The sequence below is a fragment of the Phocoena phocoena genome, chromosome 9 (assembly GCF_963924675.1).
Source record: "Phocoena phocoena chromosome 9, mPhoPho1.1, whole genome shotgun sequence".
In the NCBI taxonomy this organism is placed as follows: domain Eukaryota; kingdom Metazoa; phylum Chordata; class Mammalia; order Artiodactyla; family Phocoenidae; genus Phocoena; species Phocoena phocoena.
In genome coordinates, this window is record NC_089227.1 from 56,413,371 (window position 1) to 56,426,572 (window position 13,202).

The 13,202-nt window shown below is 39.5% G+C and overlaps 1 protein-coding gene across 1 annotated transcript in view; it reads left to right on the top strand.

The window, feature by feature from the left end:
- NFE2L3 (NFE2 like bZIP transcription factor 3) overlaps positions 1-6,927 on the top strand; it is a 29,900-nt gene extending 22,973 nt beyond the window's left edge. The window contains exons 2-4 of the mRNA XM_065884225.1: positions 156-323; positions 4,909-4,992; positions 5,677-6,927. Of these exons, the coding sequence (XP_065740297.1) occupies positions 156-323; positions 4,909-4,992; positions 5,677-6,927 (1,503 nt within the window). The remainder of the gene's footprint in view (positions 1-155; positions 324-4,908; positions 4,993-5,676) is intronic.
- Positions 6,928-13,202: the final 6,275 nt, after the last annotated feature.

The following is a 13,202-nucleotide window of genomic DNA, read 5'->3' on the forward strand; positions in this document are numbered from 1 at the left end:
TGACCTTTGTTTCAGAATTAAATGTTTGATAACGTAGCTTTTGACTTGTGCGTTTTCCTGATCACTGAGCAGTTAAGTACACAACGGTTTTAAAGATTTGACTTAATTGATGAAACGCGGATTTGTACTTAGCACATTTTGGGGTCCTTTTATAGGAGAATGAGGTACTAAGAGCTGTGGATCACAGGTCCCAGCATGAGGAAAATGAGCAAAGAGCATCAACCCAGAGGGAGAAATCACTACAGCAGAAGAATGAAGATGAAAATAAAGTAGCAGATAAACCTGCCTGGGAAGCAGAAAAGACCTCTGAACCTAGAAACGAGGTAAGCAAGTTAGAATATCCTGGCCGTACCATTTTGGCTTTAAGGTAGATTTTACGGCTTTTGATAGTTTGTGTTGAGAATGAATTTTGTATATGTGTGCCTTACCGTTAAGTAAATCTGATATATGAAAATACATGTTTTTATAAAACTATGGATGTGGTTATTTGGTTGACAAAGGAATCAGTCCACAGAACATTACATCTGGTTAAACTCACAGACACCCATCCAGAAACTTGCTAGCAGGTTTTGTTGTGTTTGCAAGGGATAAAGAGATGGCTGGCATCCTGAACCCAGGAATCTTCAACCAGCCAACCATTTGCAGAAGCAGCCAGGTTGGCCCCTGCAGGCATTATCACCCTCAGTCAGCTGGGACTTGGGCGCAAGTCCTCACTCAGTCTCCTGGTATGCCATGCTGAAGGGGCAGTCCAGGAGCCCACTTTGCATCTTTGACCAGGCCGAGTAGGATAACCTCCTTGGCTCCTTTCTATAACCACACTCACCAGCAGTGAAAAGGGTGTGTAGAAAGATGAACTCCAGAAGCTAGGCTGAAGGGATGGATTCTTCCTGTAGCCTGTGCTTCCTCCCTTCTTTCACTTGGAACATAATTCTGCTCAGCCCTGCTGAGGTCATAGCCCACAAGCCTGGCAAACAAATGCTCCAGACGGGTCTGGAGGTTCCACAGACCTTTAGCCACTTGACACTTACCCGGGCACCCTTGCAGGTCTTGCCCTGATGGGTCTCTCAGCCCTGAACTGCCCCAGGTGGCATTTGGGCCATGCCTTGGCCCTTCTCAGACAGCCCACCATCATTGTAGCCTTACCTATGTAACATCACACCGAAAATCACGATTGACAGTGGAGTTAGAAAACAGCTCTGCTCCCTTTGCCCACCCACCACGCCCCCCATCCCCTACCCCCTCCAGCCTGTTCTAAGCTGTTCTAGGGAACTAGTTCTTCCCCTACACGCTAGGTTAAACCTGGGACAGACCCTGTGACTTCTAGATAATAAGACAAAAATTTCTCTCCGGTCATCCCAGTGCAGCAGTTGATAAATATAACCAGTGTTAAAAACTGAACTGAAATTTAGTTTTTCCCCACCTATCCCTGCTGCAGCCTCAAAGCCTGGCTGAGTGGAAAGGGGTGTGTGTGGCCAGCTTCTCTTCTTCCCCAGTTCTTCCTCCCTTGCTTGTACAGCCAGCCGTCTTGGAGCTGAGGGTGTGATGGGTGGTAGGAGCTTAGGAAAGGTGTTCCTTGACTGGTGCCAGCCTGAAACTGTTTTCCCTGGACTGTAGGATGTTATTTAGAACTGCTTCTCTGTTGGATGGGCTCTTTCACGTCACAGGTTCTTTGGAGAGACCCCACCGCCCAGCTGGGAGTCCTTCACCTGCTCTTCTCTTCACAAGGACACACGCACCCCCACCTCCAGGTGGCCTCTCAACCACGTGCTGGCCCTGGAAACCTGCACCTCACCACCTTTATCAGTCCAATCACTTCTCTAACAAGCCCTTGCTTGGCCTCTTGCCCTCATTTTTCAGGCGAGCTCTGGCTGCATATCTGCTGTGTTCCCTAAACACACCATGTTTCTATGTGGTTTCTAAGTCCCTTTTTGCTAGTCTCACAGTGGGGAGCTCACCCCAAGGAACCCTCCCATTTTCACTTTACCTCTCAGGCTGTTCAACACTTTTATGACCCACAGTTGAGGATCCCATTGCAGCCTGGCATTTCACTGTGAAATGCAGGTGTTTCCATCTGCCTCTGCTCTTACCCACTGTTGTTCTCCCCAGGCCTTGTGTTTTCCTTGTAATTCATGTACCTTCCTGTGGCTTTACCACCTGCTTATACACACACATCAGTGCCAGTGAACACTGAAAGAACCATATTTGTTTTGAAGGAGACATTTCAGCTCACTTTCCTGAATGCCTCCCAAGTTATCTTTTTTGAGGCAAAAGATGTTTTTACGAGTCTCTTTACCACTTCACTGTGTATAGATTTATGCTCTTGGTTATGTCTTTGCAATTACACCCCTTCACCAGACTTCCCAGAAAAGTAGCAACTGTGTTCTCTAGAATTACCTATAGTAACTAAGGTAGTGCACTCGTTAAATAATAATGAAGAGATAGATGAAGTAGGGAGCTTTCCTCAGAATTTAAAATTTGACTTGAGACAAACATCAATTTGAACAAAACCTTCTAGAAACACATCACTTAGAACATGACATGACAATTATATACATTTCTTGTAGAAGCGTCTAACAACGCGTCTGCTCTCGTACTGAGATATGTTACTTAGGAGGGAGTTGTCTGTGACCAAAGTGAATCACTAGCATTTGAAAATACCTAGGATGACTGACATAATTCACTCTTTAACAGTAAGTTCTTTCTAGCCCCACTGCAAGCCTGGACTTGGCTAGCTGTTAATGAAGTAAAATACACAGTATATATAGGAATATATACTGCTCTGAAGGTACTTTCCTCTCACTAAAGACAAGTTGAATTTATATATTGCTTTATCTTTTAAAAGGTATAAACTCCTAGTGATCTCTGTTCAAAATGCAGTGAATTCTTGAGGAAAAATAGAACTGTTTGTATTTTATGTGAAGATTTAGGAAGGAGGATGACTGCAAACAGAATGCTGTCCATAGTTAAAGCCCTCAAGTAGAAGGCATCAGCCCGTGAGATTCTGAAGAGAAGTGAATGAGATTTTTTTTAAGAGGTAAAGGCAGTTAAACTTAAGGGAAACACAAAGAAAGAAGGAGCCCCCCCCCCCCATGGACTAGCAGTTACCTGAAGCCACCACAGCCAATACCACCCTCAAGAGCAGAAAGGGGAGAAATACAGCTCGATGAGGTGTCTAAGGGACTGTGTCACACCTTGCACCCTCCCATCTCTTGCCTCTGTCTCCTGTGGATCACCCAGGGGGCTAGCTCCTCAGACCTCTATCTCCAGGGGCACTGAAGAGGAAAACAGGTATCTAATGAAACACATCTTTGACTAAGGATCAGTCCATAATTCATTTTAAGCAGAATGATCTTCATACATCATATTTGTATGTTCTACATATTAAGGGTTTCTTTTCTATGAAGTGTTATTTACCTCCAGTTAAGGATTGTTTTTGCAGGAATGCAGATTTGTGCTGATGTTGTTACTCATTCTCACACACTTGTGACCACATCAGGCAGATTTTGGTCAATGGCTGGCCAGGACTGATGAATCAGGTTTATGAAATTTCTTAACTAGGAATCATTTTAAATAATCCAACTGGTGAAGAAGTCTGCTACCCACTAAGAATGTAAGAATGTGTCGTTTGCCAGTTAAAGAAGAACAAGAAATCTTATTAACCAGTTTACCTTAAGTAAGTCCTATAGCATCCATAGAAATAGAAGCCTTGAAAACATGGCTTCATAGAACCCAAGGTATTTTACAGAGAAAGAAACCCCTAAAGTAAAAAGTTGGGGATGGCAGTTACACACAGCACGAGTCAGGAATATGAACTTGCTAACATGTAAAGACATCCCTTTGACACATCAGGTGCACAAATCCTGGATAAGACAGAATGGATAATATCTTCACATGTATAAGTGAACTCAAAAGCAAGACACAGAACTCTACAGATACAAGCAGCAAAGAGGGATCTCAAAATCCAGAATTTAAGACAATCAGGCACCAAGGCTGAAGAGTCCCCAAGAAGAACTGGTCCTTGCAGAGAAAAGTATAAAACCTGGATCATAAACCCTTGGTATGTGTCACTGCTATAGAAACTGTTCTCAACAAAGACGAGCTCACCTTTACATATAAAAAGAAAAAAGTGATAGAATACAAAAATCTAAATTATTTCTAATAGGAGTCCCAGGAGAGGCAGGGAAGTATGAAGGAGAAGCAGTATTCAGAGAGTTTATGGCAGAATATATCCAAAATTAAAATGATCTTATGTCTCAGATTAGAGGAATACAGAGTCCCAAGCAGAGTAAGTTAAATCCCAGACATATCACAGTGAAATGGCAGGGCAACAAAGACTAAGAAAAAAAATCTTTAAAACTACCCAAGAGAAAAAAAGATTAGCTGTTATAAAATGACAGACCGATAGCATATCAGTAGTAATAAATGCCATAAGACAGGGCTGAAGGAAAACATTAAGCTTGAGAGATAAACTATCACTTAAGACTAAAGAGTTCCTGGAGCCACTCTAGAGAACTATCAAAAGTAATTATTTCAACAAACTTAAACCCTTAAGGCAGGAGACATAGCAATAACAAGAAGTTGACAGAACTTTGGTAACTCTAAATATCTTGTAATCAATTTGGAAAGTTGGGTGGAGAGGGACACATAAGGTGGAACTAAGAATATAAGCTAAAGACATAAGATGAAGAACGGTTAGGGCAGGAATAGAGGAGTCATCAAGTTAAAGGTTGTTTACAGCAGGATGTTAAAATACTAAGTACTAAAAAAGGAATAGAACGTAAAAATTTCAAACTAGAGATAAAAATCCAGCATGGATGTTAACACCTGGTTACCCTTTCCAGATTAAGCCTAAAAGCCCCAGTCAACCACTTCAGTTGTTTAAGTGAATGATGCACCTTCTTTTTCTAGATACATCGAAATGGAACAGACACATTTTTCTCTCTGGAAGACTTATTTCAGTTGCTTTCATCACAGCCTGAAAATCCACTGGAGGTAATGGGAATCTTGGCTTTTATCCTTGCAGGAAAAATATCTGCAGTGATCTCTCTGTGAATAAACACAACCTTATTACCTAGGATACATAGCAGTTTAAACTAATACTTAGATAACGGTTTCTAGTGCATTATTTAAGCACAGACTTAAGATTTACTTCTTATAGAAACACTTCTTTGGAGAATTAGCCAAATATGTATAGTTCCCCCTTCCAAATAATCATAAAGATATAAAATCAAATTCATAAAATCCATATTGAATCAAAACGGCAGTACACAACTTGACAAACTAAGGCACACCTTAGTTTTTCTGGCATTACACTTTATGCTGGTCCAATTTGCTTTTAGATACCTCTCTCCCTGCAGTTAAGACTGTTTCACTAGTAAGATATTAGAATTTTTGAATAACAAGACCTGCTTTCACACTAACATAAATCTTTCTAATTTCCCATGATGTTCAAAAAACAGATCTTTCCTGACATAGCATATTCTCACCTGGGCTCACATCACGTATTCTACTGCCTGCATTATTTAACTAAGGGAAGTTATTCGTAGCCAACAGCATATCCTTACTTACATAGAGGAATTAACACAAGAGAAGAACAAGTACTGTATTAGGTACTATAACTGCTATTAAAATAGTTTTACATTATTTATAGTGCTCTTTTTTCCTTTCCTTTTTCAGGGCATCTCACTGGGAGACAGTGCTCTCCCAGGAAGTATCAATGATGGCATGAATTCTCCTACACATGCAAATTATAACCAGGCTGTAAGTCACGATGTAAATCTCCATGAGGCCATGTTGTTGTGTCCTGACAATACATTTAGAAGGGATCCAGTAGCAAGGACTTCACAGCCACAAGAACTATTTCTGCAGTTAAATTCTCCTCTTACCAATCCTGAACAGACCCTTGCTGGAACTAATTTGCCAGGATTTCTTCCATTTGACAATCAGATGAGGGACCTAACAAACCAAGACCTTCTGTATGACCTTGATGTAAACATATTTGATGAGATAAATTTAATGTCTTTGGCCACAGAAGAAGGTTTTGATCCAATGGAAGTTTCTCAGCTTTTTGAAGAACCAGATTCTGATTCTGGGCTTTCCTTAAACTCAAGCCACAATAGCACCTCTGTCACCAAGTCTAACTCCTCACGCTCTGTATGTGAAGGTGCTTCACGTTCTAGTAGTGAATCTCTTTCCCACCGTGACTTAGAAGGGGCTGTAGGAGGCTACTACCCAGAGCCCACTAAACTTTGTCACATGGATCACAGAAGTGATTCTCATTTTCATGGGGACTTTGCATTTCAACCCGTATTACATAACCACACTTACCACTTACAGCCAAGTGCACTAGAATCCACTTATGAATCTTTTTCGTGGCCTGGGAAGTCACAGAAAATAAGGCGTGGGTACCTCAATGACACAGACAGAAACTTAAGCCGTGATGAACGGCGTGCTAAAGCTCTGCACATCCCTTTTTCTGTGGATGAAATTGTCCAGATGCCTGTAGATTCTTTCAACAGCATGCTAAGCAGGTACTACCTGACAGATTTTCAAGTGTCGCTCATCCGTGATATTAGACGAAGAGGGAAGAATAAAGTTGCTGCTCAGAACTGCCGTAGGCGCAAACTGGATGTAATTTTGAATCTGGAAGATGACATATGTAACTTGCAAGCAAAGAAGGAAACCCTTAAGAGAGAGCGATCCCAGTGTCACAAAGCTATAAATGTAATGAAACAGAAACTGCACGATCTCTATCACGATGTTTTTAGTAGGTTAAGAGATGATGAAGGTAGGCCAGTCAATCCAAACCAGTATGCTCTTCAGTGCAGCCGTGATGGAAGTGTTTTGATTGTACCCAAGGAATTGGTGACCCCAGGCCAAAAAAAGGAAAACCAAAAAGGAAAACGAAAAAGTGAGAGAAGAAATTGAAGATGGATTCCATCCATATGCAAAAGTCGTAATGTTCAGAAACTGATCAAAACCCATTGAATCTGCTTTGAAGTTTAGCTCAAGTGTTATCTACTGCTACTTGAATCACTCAATTAAGGCTACATTTTGAAGCTTATATGGACCAGTTTAGGACTTCAATATCAGACTTGGGGGCCTGTTTCATGACCTAATGTAGAAATAGGGTGACGTGAAAACTTGGTAACTTTCACTAGCCATTTCTTAGTAAGATGGTCCCTTCAAAGAGAGCAAACACATTTCAAAACATGTTTTTATGATTTAAAATATTTTCATTTAGAGTTTTCAAGAACTGTTTTAGCTTAATAGATGAAAACTTATGTAGCTTTTTCTGTGGAAATAAATTTTGTATTTGATTTTATAAAGTACTAACTTTCCCCTTTTATACAGAAATCCTAAGCAAACTTCTCTTCCAAAATACCCACATTTGAAAACACAGGTGAATATCTAGCAAATCGGGCAGCAGTGTTGAATTTTAAAAACTACACAAATTGATCAGACTCAAGTCAAACCGAATATAGTCAACACTGAACTGACAAGCGAAATCCCACCCCCCCCTCAGACCTAACACACAAAACATGACATGAAATAGACCAAGCTCTACACCAGGATGCCCAAACAAAACAAACTGGAGCTTTAAAATATTACTGCATTAGGCTTTAACACCCGAAGACAAAGTGCCTCCCATAACTAGACTTGCCTGCATATACAGAAATAGGACTAATTCCCTGGCAGTAAAAGCCAGCCTGTAGGGATAGCTCCACATCTGGAACACTGACAGCTCACACCAAAAAAAACCCTAACTTGCTTAAATATGGTAAGATTTAATCAAGCATGTACAGGAGGCCCTACAAGAACGCAGGCCACCACTAAGGGATGATAAGCACAGACTTTGTAAAGAAATGAAAATGCTGAAGCAAAATGAAAGATATTCAAAGAGGCAAAAAGACAGCCATTTGATAAAAAGGACAATAGGAATGGCACTTGAAATGAAACCTCAAGAATTTTCTGAAGACAACTGCCCTGTCAAGGTTTGAGAACATTAACATGAACAGTCTAATATCAAAATTAGAATCAAGGTTGTCAGATGTTTTCTGCGGTTATAATTGCCCAAAAACATAGATGTCACAAGTCAAAGTTATTTTGGGTTCCAGAAATGCAGGGTGTGGGTTTTTATAGTAAACCTTTATACTTTAAGTTGGAGCTAGGAATTTGTTCCAAGCGCCACGTAGTAGCAAAATGCTTCTAGATGCAAGTTTCGCTCTTCTGACCAGTTTTGTGCAATAACCACTTTTTCAATGGTGACAGGCTGGCTTTTTGCAAGGGAGCCCACCTCAGATGTCTTAGCTTCTTAAATACAGAGCTTCAAGGCACATTCTTTCAAGTCTACATACAATGTAAAATGCCACAGCCAATTATAAGTTTTGAAACTGCAGGTATCCCAGTTTGCTCAATTTCAGTGCTTGCTCTTTTCAGGCTCAGCATTCTCCCCAATCCCTGAAAATATCAAGAACATCAAATGGGCAAAAAAGAGGCACACAGCAGAGACAGCTGGGATTCAAAACATTCACAGCAACTGAAAATTTGAGATCCATGAGGTATTTGGTGCACTGTGACCAAAGGTCAACGAATGCAGCTTTCACCAGCCAGTTTCATCTCATTTGCCATAGGCTAGTTTCTGGACAGTCCCTTTGAACAAATACCACACTGCTTTCCATCACTGATGTCAGCAGTGAAAATTTCACACCACTATTTTAGCCTAAGCTCCCTACTTACAGATTAAGATACACCAAGATTGAATATTCTGCTAGTTCAGTCGTCTTAAAAAAAAAAAAAAAAGCCAGGTTTTATCAGTTGAAAGGAATAGGTGGCGTGTTGAGAAAATTTGATTCTCAAGCTTTTATAAACAGATCAAAATATCAAGTTCTAATGGAAGCCATATGCATTTTAACTTTACTGATTGTTGAACAGCTGTTAGCTATCTGACCTATCTGACCCATTCCTTAAGTAGTGAAATCACTCTTCAGCTAATCTGAACAAGACATGGATAAACAGTAAAGACTTACTTGAATTGAGAAACAGTTCCATCAATCAAGGTTGGGGGATGATAAACTTAAGTTCCCAAGTGTCTCCAAGTATTTGTTTGGGGGTTTAAATACAGACTGTAGCCGCAAAAGGACCCATAGAACTAGGTAAGATCAGCAGTGTTTACACCTGTAAATCTGGTAGTCTGTATAACTGGCCTTCGGCCTCTTTGAAGCATGTTTTTTGCTAGGCATCATTTTCCCTCCTGATTTCAGTGGACTGGCCCAAACTTACATTTTTTACTACTCCCAACATAAAAGCAGTCTTACCTTCCTTACCTATAGAAAATACTTTTATTCCTGAAATCATCCCTTTGTCATAGAATTACATCAGTTGAGAATTAAAAGTGAAATCTGGTTCCGACAGGCGCTCAGCATCGCATTTGTCCTTTTCCTATTAAAACCTTATTTACTTTTCGTAGCTAACAACAGGCCATGATGAAATCCTCACAGGGAAATTAGAACTATTGCGTGTAATCTTCAAGCAACGTGTGCTCAACATGATTTGGATATCTGGGTTCCATTTCTAGGCTGGCTCCAGTTCAGCACTGACCTTTAGAATACAGGAGCAGTTAAGAAGTCAGCCTAGCTGCCAGAACAACAAAGTGAACAAAGTCATCCTATGGAGTACATATTAGTGCTTAATAATTTAAATATTTTTCACTTAAATAGTTTAGTTGCAGTAATAGCAGAGCAGCATTAGAATCATTGGGTAGGGGGACTTCCCTGGTGGCGCAGTGGTTGAGAGTCCGCCTGCCGACGCAGGGTACACGGGTTCGTGCCCCAGTCCGGGAAGATCCCACATGCCACGAAGCGGCTAGGCCCGTGAGCCATGGCCGCTGAGCCTGCGCGTCCGGAGCCTGTGCTCCGCAACGGGAGAGGCCACAACAGTGAGAGGCCCGCGTACCGCAAAAAAAAAAAAAAAAATCATTGGGTATACCACCTGAGAATATTTGTTCCAAACTTTAGACTGATTTAAAATATAACTAAGCCACAATGTACACATGCACTTTGGGTATACTGAGATTAGTGATGTTTTCTACCTTCTGCAAAGGCACCACATATCCACACGTTTGAACTAGTAATTGTCATTACTAAGGAACCAAGACACAATTCTTTTAAAGCCTCCCTTAATTGCCTCAGTACTTTTAAATATTAAGAATCACTTCAGACCAACTTAAACGTACTCATGCACTTAATCGCAATACTGAAAACCACACAGAAGATCCAATTTCAAAAGCTTTTACCAAAGAGGAAAACACTCCAGGTATGGGAGCCATCCCCCAAGATGGCTCCCAAATATCGTGCTTTTTGGTCGTCATGTGAGTAAAAAAACCCTCCCCTCCCACACTGTGATCACAACTTACAAAAACACTGGTTGTATTTTGAGGATTCTTTTGTTGTTTCACTATGGGTAAAGGAAATAGCCAGTACCAACCTTCAGTCCTGTCAGCAGGCCATTTTGGATTCAAATATTCCAGCCCAAGTCATGTTTTCCCTGACTTACACACAACCCTAAGCTTCAGCTAGAAATCGCACAGCTAAGCTGTTTCCAAATTGCTGACCTACAAAAACAGTGAGGTGAAAATTTAAGTTCTCTAAAATATTTCCTTTTAGAACAAAACCGTCCTTAAATCTCAATTTCTAAAAGAAAATTAGCAGCTCAACAACATATACACACACAAAATACTCAACATTACCTATTGCATGTTTCAATAAACTAGGTCATTTCGCCCCGTTAATACATAATACAGATGTCTTCCCCTATTTGTGCTAGTGTTAAATGCTGGGTATTTTAGGGTTGTATTATACCAACTTGATTTATCTTCAAAAGTTAACTTCTTTGAAGAGCTAGACATTTTTAAGACATTAAGAATTATTTTTTCCTAGTAAATCCACAGCCAAATGTAAACAAATTTATAGCTGACAATGGACGCAAAGCTCATCTTCCGTTAGCCATCATTAGTTTGACTTACCTGTAAGATACCTCATATCAAAACCAAGAGATAGTTAGAACAAGTCAACTTTACTTTGTCCCCTACTATTTTTCTGGTTTTTCATCATTTCAGGTGAACATCCAAGTAAGAAACTCACTGCTTGCTATTAAATTTTATCCACCATGTTTAACCCTTCAAGACAACCACCTGATACTAAGTGTATAACGAAACAGAGCTAATTCACATTTGAGAGAAACTAATGACAGATTTTGTCTCAGTGCCTTTTGCATAGCCACTTAAACTTGGTTGGACCACTTTAGCTGGTTAGAATCTGTAATGACTTTTAAAACACCACCAGCAATGTTAAACATACAAGGCAAAGCCAGAAATCTGTAGCATTATTCAAACGCTGAATATACAGTGTATAAAGAATGGCATTTTATTAGGGACAGCCAATAATGTCCACAGTGCTTTTCTCGTTTGTCTATCCATATTGAAAGGAAAATGGCAATATGCATTGCTTTGTGAAACTGCTTTAGAAATCTAGTGGATGGCAATCCTTTAGACAACTTAATGTTCATAGAACAAGATTCACATTTTATGTGTAAACATTACACCAAGTATTTGAATACAAAAGTATTTATTTTAATAAACTTTATATTTAAAATAGAATTTTAATCTGTCTACTCACAAAACCTAATTCAAAACACGATACATTTCTCTCTCTAGCTGAACTGATGTTACTCTGTTACAAACAATACTCAATTTGTAATTGTTTTATATTAAGAACCTGTACTAAATGAAGTCTGTTATTTTATCAGAAAACATTTCCCTTTAATCTTAAAGAGTGCTTTTTAAAATGAAGGCACCAACAAGAACTACTTTCAGATGGTACAGAATTTCTTATTTCTTGAAGATTCTGTGGTTGAACACTTCTTCATTAGTTACCTGCAGCAAGACACCTTCCTGCCAAAGGAAAAAAAAAGTATCTGAAGAAGTTTATCATGTTTGTCCAAAGAACCTAAATAATTTCAGTGGTGGTCTTAGGATCAAAGAAGACTCACAGGTGCATACAGTAGAATATGCCCTGATTATCATATTCCTGAAAAGGCAATAAAGCCAGGCAATCAATCTCTGATGACATCTAAGAAATGAAACTTCAGCAGCCAACCTACGTCTCTCCTATAGGTTAGGGATTGGGAAAGAATTACCACATTTAAACCTAAGTATTTAGAATTGGATACATACAAGATTTATAATGTAGACACTTTTATTCATAAATATAAATTATCTGAAAGTAGATTTAACCATCTTGCCCTACCTTCTCCTTAGCCTGATCCTGATAAGCATGTAAAGCTAGAACCGTATCAAAATAACAGAAGAACAAAACATCTTTATTTTTAATAAAAAAAAAAAATCCCTAGTTCACTCAAAACGCTTGATCCAAGAAATGTGAATACACAAGGGTGTAACGATGGGAAATTTCATGATTCATTCAACTTGCAGCCTAACTTTTACCTACCATTTCACTACCAACACCACTGAAGGAACCAAGAAAAGCTTTATTAATGATCACTTGGCTTGCCTCAGCTGTTGAAATGAAGCACTTTACAGTCTTTGTGGCAGCAGAATATACGTGTCCATGGTTCATATCAATGCTAAAATTCCAGCAGGGAAAAAAATGATATGTTAAGCACCTGAATCTTCATAGAAGGGGAGGGGGGTGGGAAAGAAGGAAAAAAAAGGGAAAAAAAAACAACCAAAATAATTTAAGTAAATGACAGATTGGAAAACAGGGTTTATAAAATTATTCTCTTGAGTTTATAAATTGTTAAACTCAATTTATAGCTATGTTAAACTACATGAGAACCACTATACTGAAAGACCATTAAAGAGTATTAGTTTATCTTTTGGGGAGGAAAATTAAGAAAGGAAAAGTAAATGAGATCTTACCTAAAGAAGTTTAACTGAAGCTTAGAACTATTTTGCTCTACACCCTCAGCTTTCGTTGGCATCCTTATAAACTACTGTAGTTAAAGCTTTGTAGAAACAGCACAGTTTCTTAAGACTGGCTGAACTTAGTAGCCGTCAAGAGTTCTCTTGTACTAGACCTGTATCCCTGAAGAGTACCTCGCTGGGGTTATTTCCTTTCCTTGCATTGAAGAAGCAGCATCTAAAAGATCTAAAAAGGTGTTTCTCCTTGCAGAGATATCCCTTA